Raw genomic sequence first — 19,783 nt, forward strand, 5'->3', positions numbered from 1 at the left:
TTAGGCTCCTGCTCTGCCTGCCTGCTAAACAGGCTCTAGGAAGCAGAGGTGAGGTCCCTGCCACCCATGGGGAAACCCTGATGGAGTTCCCTTTTTCTGGTTTCAGCCCAGTTCCAGCTGTTGGCAGGCATTTGGGGTGTGAATCAGCAGATGGAAGCACATATCTGCTCAAACCCCCACCGACCTCCTGCTGTGTGTGTGTGTCTTTGTCTTTCAGAACAAATGAACATAAATAAAAATCTCTTAATATTAAAATCACAGCATCCATACAGGTTCAGATACATTTCAGGAAAGTCATATTATGCTAGGCAGTCAATCTTAGTTAAGAGGTTAATTGTAAAATTAAATAAGCATTTGTTCCTCACGTGGAAGCACTAATTTTGTTTCTGAATTCAACCTTATGTTGAAACAGACTGTAAAATTGTGTTTTGAAGAAAACTGGATTTTATAATATATCTCCTAGCACAAAAACACCCCACTTCTGACTTTTTTCTTTTTAAGATTTATTTTGTTTTTATTGCAAAGTCAGATACACAGAGAGGAAGAGAGAGGAAGATCTTCCGTCTGACGATTCACTCCCCAAGTGACTGCATTGGCCAGAGCTGTGCCGATCCGAAGGCAGGAACCTCCTCCATGTCTCCCACACGGGTGCAGTGTCCCAATACATTGGGCCGTCCTCGACAGCTTTCCCAGGCCACAAACAGGGAACTGAATGGGAAGTGGGGCCGCCGAGATTAGAGCTGGTGCCCATATGGGATCCTGGCGCTTTCAAGGTGAGGACTTTAGCTGCTAGGCCACTGCGCTGGGCCCACTTCTGACCTCTTGTACCTCTGCCACAAAAGTTCATAATTTGTACTTAGTTTATTTGCTTGAACCATTTGCAGACAAACCTTTTCCTGACTAATGATGATATATCTTTGATGTGGCTCTTTAGTTCAGCAAACACTTGAATGTCTTTGGTAGCGTTAAGTTCTGGAAATAGAAACCCATCTTGGATAGCCACTTTTTCCCCAGTAAAGACCATCCTTTTGGAGGCCAGTGCTGTGACGTGACAGGATAATCCTCAGCCTGTGGCACCAACATGCTGTTTGGATGTGTCCCAGCTGCTCTGCTTCCAATTCAGCTCCCTGTTTAAAGCTTGGGAAAGCAGTGGAGGGTAGCTCAGGTCCATGTACCCCTGAAGCCACGTGGAAGACATGGAGAAAGCTCCTGGCTCCCAGCTTCAGACCAGCCCTGCGCCAGCCCTTTTAGGTGTTTGGGAGGGATGAACCAGTGGATAGAGTCTCTTCTTGTCTTCTCTCTGTAACTGCCTTTCAAATAAAAATTAAATCTTTAATTAGGAAAAAAAGCATCCTTCTGGAAGTGATATCTCTTTCTGTGACTTGGGGAAGATAAGACATCATTAGCAGTTTACTTTAGTTACTGAAGAGTCTGGTCTAAAGATCTGAGGAGCAGTACAGGCCCTCCTTCTCTGTATTCAATTAGGTGAAGTATGTTTGCAGGCCAAAAGATAGAGATAAATGATCTCTTAGTAGACCTTGGTCTGTCTTTGCTATGGGGTATAGGTCTTGGGATCTTAGGTGGAAAGTGTTAGAATTTTTCAGAGGGCTCAGCGGAGTAGCCTAATGGCTGAAGTCCTTGCCTTGCACATGCCGGTTCATGTCCTGGCTGCTCCACTTCCCATCTAGCTTTCTGCTTGTGACCTAGGAAGGCAGTGGAGGTTGGCCCTAAATCTAAAAATAAATAAACAACATTGAATCTGTTGACTCAGTAATGTTCTTGGTATTTCAGATTTTGAAAGGATATTGTAAAAATGAATGAGACCAACTAGTCGAAAACCAAAATGATTGTTTTTGACAGCCAGTCTGTAGCATTCATTTACTTAGGTCATTCTCAGAAATTCTCGTCATGTCTTTTGGCTTGGTTTCTTGGCATCTGTTTTGTACATATTTTAATTCACCTGTAAAGCTATTAAATAGAAGTGCTAGATATTTGAAGTATTGCATAGCGGAGGTATTCACATGTTCCCAAAGTCAAAACCCTAATTGGAAACTGTACTCTTTCCCTTTGAATATCTGGATCTGAATTGCTGTCCGAGTATTCTCAACGCAGCACTACAAGTAGCAGTTAGTATTATAAGTTGGTATTTGAGCTAAAACTCATTTGCTTTGCAACTAATAGACAAAATCTATCTTTCCTTGTCTCTTCCAGACACCCATCTGTAGAGCAGATGTTGGCAGACTTTTTCTGGACAAGGCCAGAAAAATCATTTTAGGCTTTACTGATGTCCAGTGTTGTAATTTACCACAGTATCTGTCATAACAGTTCTGCTCTGCCATTGCGGCCTGGAGGCAGCCATGGACAGTATGTAATGAAGATAGCTGTGAATAGGCATGGCTGTATTCCAGTAAGATTATTATCATAGCTGTGTTCCAGAAAAACTATTTACCAAAACAAACTAACAAACAAACAAAAAAAACTTGGATCTGCTGGCCTGAATTGTGGTTTGCCAACCCACTGTAGGTTAAGAAACTGACAAATAAGTGTCTCCTGTATTCAAGGACCTTGAGTTAAAAGTGTTGGTTATGTAGCATTGAGTATTATACATAGCTTCTGTTCCATGAGGTATCTAAACTTTAACCTTTTTAGTGAACCTAATGATACCCAAAGCAGTTTCTTGGGAGAAAAGTCTTTGTGTATCTGCTATAATCTGTTCATGTATGTGAGAAGCCTGGTTTGTGGGTTAAAACACAGCTTGTAACACCAGTGCCCGCATGTCCGAGCCCCAGTCTGGGATCTTGTGTTGAGCTACAGATCCAGCTTCCTGCCAGTTCTCACGGAAAGGCACTGGAGGAGTGAACAAGCACATTGAACTCTGTTTTCCCTTCTCTCTCATTTAGCCCTTCAAGTAGATCTTCTAAAAAAAATCGTGAAACTGTAAGCAGACAGGCCTATGTTCAGTTTGAAGTGATGAGTTAGCATCCTTTTAAAAATAGGGAGCCTAAGATGTGTGCATGAGATGTCTTCACTGGCAGTACATAATAATCTCTTAGTGTCCGTGGAGTGGTGTTAGCCAAAGCTGAAATTATCAGTTGGTTTGACTACCCTTATGTCCATTTCAGCAGGGTTTTTTTTTCTTCTATGTGGTATATTGCTTCTAGCCTCTTAATTTTGATTTTCACCATCTTAATGTAGGTTTTTGCTGCAAGCCAAAACCTTAACATTTTCCTTAAAAATGCCCAGTGTTATTTACCAAGTCAAAGCCAGTACTGATATTTTGACTGTAGACTGTCCTGCTGGCTTTAGTTCCTGTTCCGCTTTGCCCTGGGATCCAATCATACTGTGCTTTCTGCCATAGCCTTAATTATGTTCCATGACATAACTGCCTTTTCTGCCCTTGCTCTCACTTTTCTTGTCCTTGGAATGTTTCTTTCTAGTTGGAATACTGTAACATCTTTGATTTGGCAATTTCATAGTCTATTTCTACAAAACTGTAAATGCTAGTGTTTTGTTCATCATTAAAATAATAAAACAAGAAGCAAATTTCTGTCTTTATACATCCTCTCAAAGTGGTTAATCACCCTGCTGTTCCCTGGACTCAGGCTTTCCTGGGAAACCTTTTTCTGTGCTTGAAGTCAGGATTGTTTGCCATCCTGATTCCAATTTATAGTATAGTTACCTCCTTTGTATATTACTGGGTTTGTGAAGATTTGAAAAAGTGTATTGAATGTTGAGTCACTAGGTGTGTGCTTGTTGGGTGGGTGTGTTGAGAGCATGTGGCCTTTTATTTTAAGTTTCTCATACATTCTTAATGTTCAATTGAAAACTTGGGTGTACTCGGGGATTTATTTGTATGATATATCTTGGTGTCTTTAGGAAGCAATACTAAAAACTTTTAACTAACAAATGCATAATATTTTAAATAATTTATGCTTTATTTAAATGTCATTTATTGGCTGTAGTGAAGTCTGAAGAAACCTGAAAATTCTGTCTGAATTATCTTTAGAGTGGGTTAAAGATTGTTTCTAGAATGTCTAGGATAGTCTGTGACTGATCATTCCTGTGGTAGAACTGGCTTTTGTGTGCTTGTCGTATAAATTACAAAACTCATCAGTAGGTTTTTGAGGATAAAGTGGCAACTAAAAATCCTGCGGAATTTCTCTGCAGTTAAGCCTTAGGATGTAAGTTGTTTGGGGACATACACATATACTGTGAAGTGTATATGATTCTGGGTTTTTAGTTTTTTGTGGGTTTTTTTTTGAAACAGAATCAACAATTTAAAATATTAATACATTATACCACTCAATTTTTTAAAAAAAGATTTATTTTATTTTCATTTGAAGGGCAGAGTTGCAGAGAGAAGAGGAGACAGATATTCTGGTTCACTCCCAAAATGGCCACAACGTCTACAGCCATGCCAGTCCAAAACCATGAGTTTCTTTAGGGTCTTTCTTGTGGGTACAGGGTCCTAAGGACTTATGCTTCTCGCTGCTGCTTTCTCAAGCCCCAAGCAGAGGGCTGAATAGGGGCGGCTGGGAAATGAACCAGTTTCTGTATGGATTGCTGACACTGCATACAGAGGTTTAACTTACTACACTACACATTGTGTGGGAGGGAGTAGGGGTGATTCTGTTTCGGCTGAATTTTAACATAACTTTAGAGGAAACCCTAAAAGAATGTGGAGTACACAGTCTTCTGGTCTATTAAGCCCACCAAAGTAGAGTTGTATTTTTTCCTCACATTTGTCAGATTCCTACCTCCATCCTAATTAAAAGGAACATCCCTTATTTGCTCGTTGAAATTTAGGTGTATTATAAATTTATGTTTCCATTTTATGTTTGTTTCCTGTATACTTCTTCCTGACTGAGAAATAAGAAGGACCATTGTAAGATAGTGGAGCGAATGGAGTTGATTCTGAAGATTCTAAGGTAGGGACCTGTGCTGTGGCTTAGCCAGTAAAGCTGATGCCTGTGGCACCTGCGTTCCATATGAGCGCTGTGTCATATCCCTGCTGTTCTGTTTCTGACCCAGCTCCCCACAGATGTGCCTGGGAAAAACAACAAAAAGATGGGCCAAGTCCTGAGCTCTGGATTTCTGGCTTTGGAGTAGCCCAGTTCCAGCCATTCTAGCTTTGGGGGGAATAAGCCAGTGGGTGGAGGATCTCTCTTTTTTTTTTTTCTCTGCTCCCCCTGTAACTCTGTCCTTCAAATAACCAAATCTTTTAAAAATTAAGTCAGAAACTAAAGGATTCCAAGATAGAATGGATCAAACTTGGTAAAGAGGGAGAAAGGAAAAAAAAAATCAATGACAACTCCAAGTTATGATTTCCTACTAAAAAGATGTTTTTGCAGTTCCTTAGATGTTTCAAGTTTTCAGATTCCCAATACAGCTAGATAGATGAGACTAGCAAATCAACCTTCACTGCCTGTCTATTACATACTATTTTACATGTCAAATTACTTTATTTAAATCTAGAAAACAAGCAAAGTAGATACTGTTACTCCCGTTTCCAGATGATGCCATGAAGCACAGAGGCTAAAATGGCCTAACCAAGGTCACTCATGTAACATGGAGTGGAACTGAAACTACAGAAAATACTCTAAACCATTACATTATTTTCCTCTTTTATTTTCTCAATTTAAAATGTAGCAAACTATGGCCTTTTAAAAGTCAGGTTCTAAGATAAATAGCAAATAGTAAAGTTAATGTACATACTCGGTTTATCTCAATTATGTGTGCAAGACAAAAGATTTTTGGACATGTATGCATGCCTATGCAGTTGTTGCTAGATGTGATGAGAGAAAAAAACATGACAGAGAATTCTCAAACAGAGGGAAATTCTGTGCAGATCCGTTATTTGGAAGAAGTTGATGGAAACTAAAAAAGTCATCGAAGCCCACATTATTTCTTTCCTGTTCTTCTTGAAGCATTGTTGGTCTCTGTGCTTTTGGTTACTTAACTCCCTTGCTCATCTGTTGACTCAGTTGAACTGAGAAATCTGTAAAGAAAACTGGTTCTTCTGCATTTGTCAGATTACTGATAAATTATACAAGCTTAGATGGGAAAGATACTAAAGTGAATGTAGCTACAATAATACAGCTGAAAAAGGTGACCTTAAATTGCCAGTCAAAATACACTATTGAATGTTTCAGTGAAGATATGATTTATTGGAATAGTTTTTTTTCTAACCGTGTTAATGTGTGAAAAGAGCAAGGGAGGAATTTTTCTACATGAGGTATTTGAGCCGTTTTCTGTTTGATTTCCAATTCCCTGCTTCTTGTATTGTTTCTTTAAGATGTGTTTATTTAATGGGCAGGTGGCATAGAGATCTTGTATGCACTCTTTCACTCCCCAAGTGGTCACAGCAGCCAAAGCCAGGAGGCAGGGATTCCATCCAGGTCTCCCACTTGGAAGACAGGGACCCAAGTGTTTGGGCCATTGTCCACTGCCTTCCTAGGCGTGAGCAGGGAGCAAGGGCAGAAGCAGACCAGTCCTTCACTCTGGAGTGGACTTCTGGCATCGCACGTGGCAGCCTCACCAACGCTGACCCCACAAGTTGTGAGGTAGTATTTGGGCCTCACCCATTTTTTTTTCCTCCAAGGTATTTATTTTTAATGTACACGTTTTATTGTGTATACTGTATACATTATGAAAAATACACCCAAAAATAAATGCATTCTGTGACACACACATTAACTTGTGGGCCATCATCCTTTTGGTAAAATCTGGTATGTGCCTTCTATTCGTATAAACTGATCCATAAGAATTATTTCATGAGGGGGCCTTAGAAGGGAACATGGAACAACTCACTGCCTGGCCCAACTCTGGTTATTTCAGACATTGATGCATAAAACGTAAAAAGGAAATGTCTCTCTCTTTTATATATATATAATAAATAAATCAGTATTTTAAAAACCTGGATAATATTTTAGTTGGCAAACTAGCTTCATTTTAAATGTATGCTTTTTGGGTTTAACCATAATCTGTGACATAATATTCAGTTACATATCTATATCTATATACCTATAACTATCTATATCTATTGTCATCAGTGAGATTTGTGCAATTTTAACGTCTTTGTTCTGCAAAATATTGTTATATATTAGACTCTTTTACATGCCAAACACTTATCAGCTGCTGATATGAACAAGATGAGAGTCCAGAGTAATTTTTAAGTTTGCACAGGAGTTTTGAATTCTGTCATTTGTTTTGTCCAGCATTAGCACTGGGTCCTACTGACATCTGAATAGGTTTTATTTAGTAGTAGAAAGAGAACACAATAAACTGTGTTAACTATTCGACTTTGGGCATTGGAGGCGGAAAGGAGAACTCAGATATATTCTCTCTCCAGAAAGCATACAGGGAAGGGGGAGAAGTAATGTCATTTGACTTTAGGAACTGGTAGTTAAGTGCTTTTACTTAGCCCTTTATAATTTAAGATCACAGAATTGCAAGAAGGAGGTTGGAGGGTTGTGGCTAAACAACTTGAGTATAGGAGAACTGCTTGTTATCAGTACTCTGGAAAAATTTAACTATAGCCATTTAGAAATACTTGACATTTTAATGGAAAGAAATTTAAAGTTTTAAAATAAAATATCAGGTGTTTCTGGAGCTGCACAATTGTTAGTTTTAGCATTCTTCTCTTCAAGGATGTCCTCTTTTTATTGGGCTATATAATGCCTAAAATATAAGAACTATGGTTTTTTAACTACCCAAACCAAGACTTGGGTAGTTCATTTTCAGTGGAGATGTGTAATATCTGTCAATAAGTGACTGAACTTCCTTGCCAGCTTATCTAGAAAGGGTAATGATCCATTAGAAATCTCAGTAATTCTTTCCTTAGTTAGTCAAGGATTCAAGAAACATTTGTAAACCAGATAGTAGGCACCAAAATTAATAATAAGAGATCACTGTGCATTTGGTCAGTGATGGTAATATTAGAATTTAAGAATTTTATCAGCAATGTACTTTTTTTTGTTTTTGTTTGTTTGGTTTTTTTTTTTTTTTTTTTTTTTTTATTGCCAAGTTAGATATACAGAGAGGAAGATCTTCCATCCAATGACTGGCTCCTCAAGTGACTGAAACGGCCCATGCTGTGCCAATCCAAAGCCCGGAGCCAGGAATCTCCTCCAGGTCTCCCACGCAGGTACAGAGTCCCAAGGCTTTGGGCTGTCCTCAACTGCTTTCCCAGGCAACAAGCAGGGAGCTGGATGGAAAGTTGAGCCACAGGGATTAGAACTGGCTCCCATGTGGGATCCTGGCGCATTCAAGGTGAGGACTTTAGCCTATAGGCCACAGCGCCGTTCCCAACTATCTATCTATATATATCTATAGATATCTATAGAGATATATATCTATATAGATATATATCTATATATATCTATAGATATATATAGATATAGATATTCTTATTGAATCTGTCCATCAACCCTTTGAAATCAGTATTATTGCCCATAAAGATGATCATTCAGTCTTATTTTGTATTTTACAGCCTAGTCTTAGTCTGTGTAACCAATATGAGTAATTTCTTACTCAGCCTGTCTCCTCATTTGGGGTGATGTTTGAAATAAATTTCTTGAAAGAATGTCTCATGTACATGAGCTAATGTTTGATTAATTAGAAAACTTTGTATGATACAACTTGAACTAACATGTCAAAGAGAAGAAGGAAATGTGGAAGGTCTTTGCGTCTTACCATGGTTGAATATGTACTTAGTATTAGGATTTTTACAACTTATGAATGGAGAGATCACCTTATATTGTGTTCTGGGCCCGCTGCAGTGTCCTAGTGGCTAAAGACCTTGCCTTGTATGCACCGCGATCCCATGTGATCACTAGTTTGTATCCCTGCTGCTCCACTTCCCTTCCAGCTCCCTGCCTGTGGCCTAGGAAGGCAGCAGAGGATGGCCCAAGGCCTTGGGACCCTGCACACACATATTGGAGACCCGGAAGAAGCTCCTGGCTCCTGGCTTTGGATCACCTCAGCTCTGGCCATTGTGGCTACTTGGGGAATGAACCAGCAGATGGAAGGTCTTCCTCTCTGTCTCTCCTCTCTGTAAATCTTTCTAGTAAAAATAAATAAATCTTAAAAGAATGTGTTCTACTTGATAGACGATAACTCTGAAATGTCTAGTATAAAATTACTACTGTGAAATAAGGAAAGAGTAGATTATCATTAAAATTTTTTAATTTATTCATTAATTACATTGTATTATGTGTCACAGTTTCATAGGTACTTGGGTTCTCTCCTCCCCTCCCCAAACCATCCCACCATGGTGGATTCCTCCACCTTGTTGCATAACCACAGTTCAAGTTTAGTTGAGATTCCCTTATTGCAAGCATATACCAAGCCTAGAGTCCAGCATCTTGTTGTCCAGCCAAGTTCAATGGCTTTTAGGTATACCCTCTCTGGTTTGAAGACAGAGCCAGCAGAGTATCATGATTATCATTAAATTTTACCACCAAAGCTGACCTTTACATTTTTTACAGTAGTTAAGGAAAGGGAATATGACATTCAAACCCTTTTTTTAATTGGATGTATCACCTCCCTGAAACTTTTTAAAGATTTGTTATTTTTTTTTTTAAGTTTTATTCATTTTATTACAGCCAGATATACAGAGAGGAGGAGAGACAGAGAGGAAGATCTTCTGTCCGATGATTCACTCCCCAAGTGAGCCGCAACGGGCCGGTGCACGCCGATCCGAAGCCGGGAACCTGGAACCTCTTCCAGGTCTCCCACGCGGGTGCAGGGTCCCAATGCATTGGGCCGTCCTCAACTGCTTTCCCAGGCCACAGGCAGGGAGCTGGATGGAAAGTGGAGCTGCCAGGATTAGAACCGGCGCCCATATGGGATCCCGGGGCTTTCAAGGCGAGGACTTTTAGCCACTAGGCCACGCCGCTGGGCCCAGATTTGTTATTTTTTAATTGAAAAAGCCTGATATTACAGAGAAGAGAGACAGAGAGGAAGATCCTCCATCCACTGGTTCACTCTGCAAGTGGCTGCAACAGCCAGAGCTGAGCTGTCCCGAAGCTGGGCACTTTTTCCTGGTCTCTCACGTGGGTGCAGGGTCCCACAGCTCTGGGCCTTCCTTTACTGCCTTCCCAGCCACAAGCTGAGAGCTGGAAGGGAAGTAGAGCAGCTGGGACATGAACTGACACCTATATGGGATTCCGGCAGATGCAAGGCAAGGATTAGCCGTTAGGCTGTTGTGCCAGGCCCCCTGAAGTAAAATTTGAAAACTGACTTACTTAAGAAGTAGAGTTACCCATAGAGAAGAAGTAACAGAAAGATCTTCATCTGCTGATTCACTCCCTCAATGGCTGTGATGGCCAGGAATGATGCAAGCGAAACAGGAACTTTGTGCAGGCCCCACGCTAGAGTGTGGATGCCCAAGTACTTGAGCAACCACCTGTTGGTGTCCCAGGCATTAGCAGGGACAAGAATTAGTAAAGGCTTAGCCTGCTATTCCACAAGGCCTGTCCAGTTCAAACACTTAAGTTTCTATTCAGTTCGGGCCCGGCGGCGTGGTCTAGCGGCTAAAGTCCTCGCCTTGAACGCCCCGGGATCCCATATGGGCGCCGGTTCTAATCCCGGCAGCTCCACTTCCCATCCAGCTCCCTGCTTGTGGCCTGGGAAAGCAGTTGAGGACGGCCCAATGCATTGGAACACTGCACCCGCGTGGGAGACCCGGAAGAAGTTCCAGGTTCCCGGCTTCGGATCGGCGACACTGGCCCATTGCGGCTCACTTGGGGAGTCAATCATCGGACGGAAGATCTTCCTCTCTGTCTCTCCTCCTCTGTGTATATCTGGCTGTAATAAAATGAATAAATCTTTGGAAAAAAAAAATTTCTATTCAGTTCTTTCTTCTTCTTTTTTTTTTTTTTCTAAGATTGATTTTATTTTGAAAGAGCTACACAAAGAAGAAGAGACAACCACAGAGATCTTTGATGTGCGGGTTCACTCCCCACATGGCTGCAGTGGCCAGGGCTGCTGCAAGCCGAAACAGTTTTGCTGCTGTCAGCAAAAGAGGAAGAGGCCTCAAAGGCATTATTGCAGTATAGGCTGAATGAATTTCCAGCCCAAGTCCAAAGTTAACTTCAGCTATGAATTGTTACCAAAGGTGATTGCAAAGCGTGATAGTGGGATCTTTTTTTTTTTTTAAATCAAAAACAGGATTTAATTTAATAGTTGATTAGAGGAATTCTTTTGATACTCAGTTGATATTCACATGGTACTTTGACTTCAGAGTTCTTTATAACTACATATAAAATAATCCATCTAGTCCCATGTTTTTAATCTCTTCTAACTTGTTATATTTTTTTCCCTCATACTATTTACCACGTAATATTGACTTTGTTTTCTACTAGATTATAAATTCTAATGACAGGATTGTTTTAAAGATTTACTTTTTTTGTATTGGAAAGTTAGATAAACAGAGAGGAAGATCTTCCATCTGATGATTCACTCCCCAAGCAGCCACAACGACTGGAGCTGAGCCAATTCGAAGCCAGGAGCCTCTTCCAGGACCCTACACGGGTACAGGGTCCCAAGACTTTGAGCCGTCCTTGACTCTTTCCCAGGCCACAAGCAGGGAGCTGGATGGGAAGTGGAGCCACCAGAATTAGAACCAGCATTCATATGGGATCCCAGTGCATTCAAGACTTTAGCCACTAAGCCATGGCACCAGGCCCTACAGGATTTTTTTATTCATTGTTTTATTCTCATTGCCTAGAACAGCCCTTAACATATAGTAGCTTCTTGATATATACTTACTAATGTTGAGTATTGAACGCTATATTAAAATAACCTTGGTATTACTTAGATTTTATTTTTCTTTGAATACCTGCTCTGTAAATGTCAACACCAAATACTTAACTAAGAGTTTTTAAAAGGGATAATTTAGTCCTTTTTTTTTTTTTTAAGACAAAATTACAGAGAGAGATCTTCTATCTGCTGGTTCAATACCCAAGTGAGCGGAAGTGAGGCTATCGGGATCAGAACCGGCACTCATTTGTGATCCCAGCACATGCGAGGCGAGGACTTTAGCTGCCAGACTACCATACCAACCCTTAATTTCCTCAGATTTTTGAAAAAATAATCTTGTAGTTCAAAATTTAGATCTGTAATGCTTACTTTTGGGGCTCTTACTTAGATTTTTGTCAAGAATGCTATGGGCAATCCTACGTAGTAATTAGAGCATGTGGTTTTTGATAAATATCTTCATGCACTAACTGCATTTAAAGTAAAACTTCACTAGATTTTTTTGACAAAAAATTTAAATAATTATAGCATTCTATGTATTAGTGTAAATACCAGTTGTTAATTTCTGACACACTACAAGAAAAGTTTACCAGATTTAACATAGAATATGATTTTGTCTGTTTTGCTCTATATTCATTTCAAACAATTATGAAGCAGCCACTGGAAACTGACTTTGAAAGGAACCCCTAGGAAGTTTTGTTTTCTTTATTTTCAATTCTTTGCTGGGATTTGTTCTGAGATTGGAATTAAGTAACCTCTTAAATTGGTGAGAAAAAAAATGCAAGAAAAGTTATGTTACATGAAGTAAATGGACACAGTTGTAGAAGTAATATATAAACAACTTTTTTAAAAAAAATTATTTTACTGATGGCAGAGTTGTAGAGGGTGAGAGACAGAGATCTCCAATCCAGTGAGCCACTCCCCACATGGTCGCAACAGCCAGAGCTAGACCAGTATAAAGTAGGAGCCAGGAGCTTCCTGCAGGTCTTCCCTATGGGTGCGGGGATCTGAGGCCTTGGGCTGTCCTCCATTGCTTTCCCAGATCATTAGCAGGAAGTTTGATCAGCCATAGGGCAAGCCAAGACCCCAGATGGCTCCCATGTGGGATGCTAGTACTGCAGGGCAGAGGATTAATGTATGCCACCATACTGGCATAAATTACCAGCCTACAACTTTCAAAGAGTTGAATATACTAGCCTGGTTGTGGTTTGTTTAAGATTTGTTCCTTTATTTGGAAGAGTAAACACACACATGTAATCTTCCAATATTGGCCAGGTCGAAGTAAGGACCTAAGTTTCATCTGTGTTTCCCACAAGAATGACGAAGTCGTAAACACTCAATCCATCTTTCTCTGCTTCTCCCAGGCCATGAGCAGAGACCTGGGTCAGACATAGAGCAGCTGGGACAAAGACCAGAACCCACATGGGATGCTGGAGGCAAGGCAGTAGCTTTATATGCTGCAACACAGTGCCAGACCCAGTACCCAGATATCTTGCAAGAAGTAATAGCAAAGTGTAAGCTGTTAGTTACTTTAATTGATCATGTTGGTTATATAAATTGTAGGTGATCTGCATAAATTACCCATCTTGTGCTAAAAATTAGCCAAACAAATATTTATGTATTTAGTATGTTAGGGTAGGTAGAATTTTTAATGGAATTTTCAGTATTTTGATACTTTTGAGTTTTTTGTTGTTTGCTTGTTTTATTAATTTTCGGGCCCAGTGCAGTAACTTAGTAGCTAAAGTAGTCACCTTGCATGTGCCAGGATCCCACAAGGCTACCTGTTCATATCCCAGCTGCTCCACTTCCCATCCAACTCCCTGCCTATGGCCTGGGAAAGTAGTGGAGAATGGATGGCCCAATGCCTTGGGACCCTGCGTGCAAATGAGAGACCCAGAAGAAGCTCCTGCCTGCCGGCTTCAGATCGGCTCCGCTCTGGTGGTTGTGGCCACTTGGGAAGTAGCAGATTTTTCTGTCTCTCCTTCTCTCTGTATATCTGCCTTTCCAATAAGAAAAAGATAAAATAAATCTTTAAAATTGTAGTTTTCCTCAACTGTAAGCATGCATTTTTAGAAAGGCAACATGACCAGTGTCATATTTGTAATTGTGTGAGTGCCTGGTTAGATGGAGAAGCTACACTTCTTTGCTGATAAAGAAGAGCAAATGATAGTGGTGCTGATAAAACCATTCCAAAATTCATTTTGGATATAAACTACATTGTTTCCTGATGAACCAAGGAAAATAAAGATCTAGTGTCCTTCATTAGATAGTATGAAGCTTAATGTAGGTAATTGTATTTGCTGATTAATTCAAATTCAGGCACTTGAGCCATGTTATGCTGCCCTCCCAGACACATTAATAGGGAGCTGGATCAGGAAAAGGTACAGCCAAGATTCTGACTACGTGGGGCTCGTATGGGATGCCAGCCTTCAGCCTAACCTGATCTACCGCCATGTTTGTTCTCATAAATCGCTTTTAAATTTTTATTTATTTATTTTAAAGATGTATTTATTTTTATTGGAAAGGCAGATATACAGAGGGGGAGAGCTTCCATCCAGTGAGTCACTCCCCAAACAGCCACAGTAGCTGGAGCTGAGCCAATCTGAAGCCGGGAACCAGGAACTTCTTCCAGGTCTCCCACGCGGGTACAGGGTCCCAAGACTTTGGGTTGTCCTCAACTGCTTTCCCAGGCCACAGGCAGGAAGCTGCATGGGAAGTGGAGCTGCCGGGATTAGAAATGGCACCCTTATGGGATCCTGGCACATTCAAGGTGAGAACTTTAGCCACTAGGCTATTACTCCTGGCCCTATTTATTTTATTTGAAGTGCAGAAAGGAACAGACAATAAAATCTCCCACTAGTTCACTCCCCAAATAACAGCGGCAGTGAGGCCTGGGCTAAGCAGAAGCTAGGAACAAAGAACCCAGTGTTGGTCTTGCATGTAAGCCATTTCCTGCTGCCCCCTATGTGTGTGTTAGTGGGAAGATGGAATCTGCTACAGGAGGCCACGTGGCGGTTCTACTCCTGACCAAACACCTCATCTAGATCATTTAAATGCTTTATCTTTGCTGTCCTGCTGGTTTGAACTGTTTTCTATATGTTGGAGGTCTAATAACTCTGAATTTTGCATCAGATTTGTCAGTTTTCCTGAACTTAAATAAGTCCTTAAGTATAACCTTGAAATATATTCTAAATCCGAGTTTAAATACAACTTCTGTGCCTTCTGTGGTAATTTAAAGGAGCTATTATCATGTGATTGTTTCTTTCTTAAGAAATCACCAAGAACAGGGCCCGGAGGCGTGGCCTAGCGGCTGATATCCTTGCCTTGAATGCCCCTGGATCCCATATGGGCGCCGGTTCTAATCCTGGCAGCTCCACTTCCCATCCAGCTCCCTGCTTGTGGCCTGGGAGAGCAGTCAAGGACGGCCCAAAGCCTTGGGACCCTGCACCCACGTGGGAGACCTGGAAGAGGTTCCAGGTTCCCAGCTTTGGATCGGCGCAGCACCGGCTGTTGTGGTCACTTGGGGAGTGAATCATCGGATGGAAGATCTTCCTCTCTGTCTCTCCTCTCTGTATATCTGACTTTGTAATAAAATAAATAAGTTCATTTGCAGGTGAAGAAAAAGAGAATACAATGGTTATTATGGACACTAAGCAAGAGACCTATGTGATTCCTGTAGAGGGTGGAGTTCTAAATGTTTGAAAGGAAGGACTAACAAGGACTATGTAGACTGTTAAAATGAGGCCCTAGAAAGCCATGTGAAGAAGTTGATTGTTGGATGGTATTTTGTCCCGTAGTTTTTTAAATTCCCTTTAAAACATTAATCATGACGTTTCACAGGTTGACCTTAGTTGTTTTTAGTCACAGTTTTTGTCATTTATCAATCTGAAAGCTCAGTTTGTATTGAATGTTCTTAAAAGATGCCAAGTTGTTTTAAGAGGAAGTAGTGTGGCTTTGACCATGTAATCCTATGAGAATGATTGCTGGGGTGGGTGTTGGCGATGTGGATTAAGCCATTGCCTGGGGCACTCATTTAGCACTCAGCTTCCTGCTAATGTACCTGGGAGCCCACAGGCTTGATGCCCGGCCACCTATATGGCTGATCTAGATGGAGTCCCTGGCTCCTAGCTTTAGCCTGCACTAGCCCTGGCTGATGTGGGCATTTGTAGAGGGACTGTGTCTGTCTGCCCCTCTCTATGTCACTCCACCTTTCAAATAAATAAAATCTTCAGGAGAAAAGATCACTACACTCACGAAAAGGAATCTTGGGGGGGATAAATGGTCAGAAAGCAGAACTTTCTCTTGTGTTGAAGTACTAAATCCTTAGGTCTGTGTTGTCGCTTCATTGGGTATTGCCATATGCCAACTGAGTTTTTCTTTATGTTTGTTTTACCTGCGAGGCAGAGGGACAGAGGAGAGAGATCCAGTCTTCATGGTCACGCCCCGAATGCCCACAGCAGCCAGAGTAGGCCAAGTTGAAGCCAGGAGCCCAGGAACTTAGTGCAGACCTCTGTTGTGCATGACAGAGACCCCACAACCTGAGCCATCTTCTGCTGCCTCCTGGACTGGATTTTGGCTTTACTCCTCTTCAGCCTGACATGTTTGGGGGTCAGCTTGGATTGGATTGGATTGGATTGGATTGGATTGGATTGGAGAATTCTCAGATCTGCGTTTCCATCCATTTCTAGAGACCACTCCCTTACTCATGGGACAAAGCAATACACTTTTCAGACAGAACTTTTCAGAAACGCAAAAGCAGAAGTTAAACAAGTAGCTGAAGAACTAAACTGGTGGCAGAAATAACTTACCATATAGTACATGCCAAAATCAAAAATCTTAATTGCTTTATATAAAGACCTACTTAGTTTACAGAACTAAAGATAAAATTAATTCAGTGATATGAGCTTAAGGGACCAAAGTGGAGCTCCCATGATGGCAAGATTGACAAATTGTATTCAAGGAGTCATTCATTGTACTTTTGAGGAATGATGCCAAATGACAATCTTGCATCAGCTGCAAGGATAAGAAATGACATTCAGTATTTGAAACAAAAAAGCACTAAGCTGAAGTTATTGATTATTTAAGATAAAAGCTGTCTGGGTCAGAAAGTACATCCCCTAAGGAGAGGACACTTGTAGGTTTCTTGGAAATCATGAATTTCAGAGACTCATGTACTCTCAAAAGCACAAGTGAATTATGTCGTCTCTAAAGGCACTACAGAGAAGAAAAGTCATTGATGTTCAGTATTCAGAATTGCACATGTTAAAATGAGTCAATTCTTTTTAAAGATTTATTTTTATTGGATATACAGAGGGGAGGAAAGAGAGGAAGATCATCCATTCGTTGAAAAGCCAGGAACCCAGAGCCTCTTCCGGGTCTCCCATGGAGGTGCAGGGTCCCAAGGCTTTGGGCTGTCCTTGACTGTTTTCCCAGGCCACAAACAGGGAGCTGGATGGGAAGCAGGGCTGCCGGGATTAGAACTGACACCCATATGGGATCCCGGCGCGTGCAAGGTGAGAACTTCAGCCCGCTAAGTTACCATACCAGGCTGATGAGTCAGTTCTTGATTAACTTAGAAGTCAGGAGCCATCACTAGTTGGTGAATTTGCAGAGTGGTGTTCACCAAGGCAAATTCAAATTGTTAATGATTGATGAAATTTGCTTTGAGCATCTCGTAGTTACATGATTGAGATTTTGTAAAACCTAGGGCCAGCATTCCAGGTGGGCACTAATTCAAGTCCCAGGTGCTACACTTCCAGTCCAGCTCCCTGCAAATGTTTCTGGGAAAGCAACAGAAGATGGCTGATGTTCTTGGGTCCCTGCTGCTCACATGAGAGACCCACAAGAAGTTCCTGTCTCCCAGCTTCAGACCACCCCAGCTCTGGCTCTTGTGGCCATTTGAGGAGTGAACCAGCAGATGGGAAATCTCTCCTCTCCCTCACTCTGTAACTCTGCCCTACATCTACAAATAAACCAGACAATTTACAAAGGAATGAGTGTGGCTGTGTTTTAATAAAACTTCACGTAGCAAATGAGACATGGATTTGTTTGAAGATCCTGCCAGATCCTGTTCATCTTTCTAGAACGTGAATTTGATGAAGCAGGAATTTTTGTCTGTGTTGTTCATTGAATGAATATTTTGTATCCTTGCACACACTCGGCTTGCCTAGGGATCATTATTGCAGGTGGTTTGTGCCGTGTTTGTCATTGCTTTCCTATTCTTTGGAGTGAATGGCTTCTGCGAAAGGAAAAGTAAGCATATTAAGACCATTTTTATCATTATGTTTTATATTAGTGTTGTAATCATTTTGAAAAAGAGTACTTGCCTAAATGCCTTATAAGAAATACATAAACACAAAGGCTACTTGAAAAAATTAATCTTTTCTCTTTACACCAGGGTACTAAATTTTGACAAGTTTGCATCATGCGTGAATATAAACTGGTTGTTCTTGGCTCAGGAGGTGTTGGAAAGTCTGCTCTGGTAAGTCATTCTCACTGCACCCAAACTTTTTACTCCAGGCTACTTCCTATTAAGTTTTAGGTTTTGATTATTTAATAAAATACCAAAATTTGGCTGTTTAGTTTAACATCCCTGCTTTGGCATCAAGTAATGATATGCCCAGAACAAAGATAAAATTTGTTGATAAAGATTCGTGAACAGGAGAAATTTGGGGAAGATAATTTGATGAATAGTTCAGAGTTTAGCAGAGTTTCACAGAAGGTAGATTGACCTTCTGTTGCTCCCTAGCAAGACAATTCTTTAACCACATAGAATAATCACCTTGCACAGAACATGATTGCTTGGATCAAACTGAGAAGTGTGTACAGTGTGAGATGAGTGTTTTTTCATTTGTTTTCTAAGTGATCAAGAGGAATGTTTAGTGTGTATGTTATGTATCTGTATAATAAATTGCCAGTTTCTAACTACAGTTGAAAGTAAGTCCTTACATGTTAATAAGGAGCATTTTAGGGTGATTTTCTGTTTTCTTCAGTGGTATAACTGTAAAATTAGTACAGTCATCTTCAGCATCTCTGGGAACTTGTAGCCAAGATTGTTTGAGAGTACCAAAATCAACAGGGGCTCAATCCCTTAAGTTAAATGTGATATTTGCATGTAACCTATGTACATCTTCCTGTATATTTTAAGTCATCTGTAAATTACTCAGAATACCAATTCAGTATGATGCCATGTAACTTGTGCTATATTATTTAGAAATAAGTGATAGAAAGTAGCCCCTGTATACTCAATGCAGATACCAATTTTCCACCAATACTTGTGATCTGTGATGGTTTGAATCTGTGGATGCAAGGGGCCTACTGTAGTTTAAAATTTAAAGATTTAAATGTGTTCCTTTTTTTAGACTTATAATATTATGTTAATTTTTTTCAGACTGTACAGTTTGTCCAAGGAATTTTTGTTGAAAAGTATGATCCTACGATAGAAGATTCTTACAGAAAGGTACATATTACTTTAGAAGGCTAATTTTTAAAAATTGATTATAAATACTTGTTTTGACCTTTGTAATTGAATAGACAAAAAATTAGCAAAAAGAGGCATAATTAACTTGTAAAATTAGTGGTAAAATTTTGTGTGTTTGGGGTGTGTGTGTGTGTGTGTTAAATGTTTACTGGTTTGGGGCTCAGCAGCATGGCCTAGTGGCTAAGGTCCTCGCCTTGATCCCATATGGCTGCTGGTTCTAATCCCGGCAGCTCCACTTCCTCTCTGTCTCTCCTCCTCTCAGTATATCTGACTTTGTAATAAAAAATAAATTAAAAAAAAAATGTTTACTGGTTTGGGAGGATCTGACACATTCTTAACAGAACTTTTAAGATTATCCTGACCCCAAAACTTTAATTTGATACCGAAGTTCACAACCAAGCTATCCATTTCAGCTGGTAGCCTAGTTCCTCTAAATCCCTCTGGAATGTTTACTATCAAGCTCCGTTGTTTTTATCCTGTATGTGTAAACACATAGTCTTCTACTTTTAATTCTTTGGGAAAGTACCACTGCTTACAACACAA

The 19,783-nt window shown here is 40.5% G+C and overlaps 1 protein-coding gene across 1 annotated transcript in view; it reads left to right on the forward strand.

Annotated features, from left to right (window-relative positions):
• RAP1B (RAP1B, member of RAS oncogene family) overlaps positions 1-19,783 on the forward strand; it is a 41,083-nt gene that overhangs the window by 12,037 nt on the left and 9,263 nt on the right. Inside the window, exons 2-3 of the mRNA XM_058673369.1 lie at positions 18,158-18,241; positions 19,151-19,219. Coding sequence (XP_058529352.1) covers positions 18,185-18,241; positions 19,151-19,219 — 126 coding nt within the window. The 5' untranslated portion in view covers positions 18,158-18,184. The remainder of the gene's footprint in view (positions 1-18,157; positions 18,242-19,150; positions 19,220-19,783) is intronic.

The sequence above is a fragment of the Ochotona princeps genome, chromosome 15, assembly GCF_030435755.1.
Source record: "Ochotona princeps isolate mOchPri1 chromosome 15, mOchPri1.hap1, whole genome shotgun sequence".
Taxonomy (NCBI): domain Eukaryota; kingdom Metazoa; phylum Chordata; class Mammalia; order Lagomorpha; family Ochotonidae; genus Ochotona; species Ochotona princeps.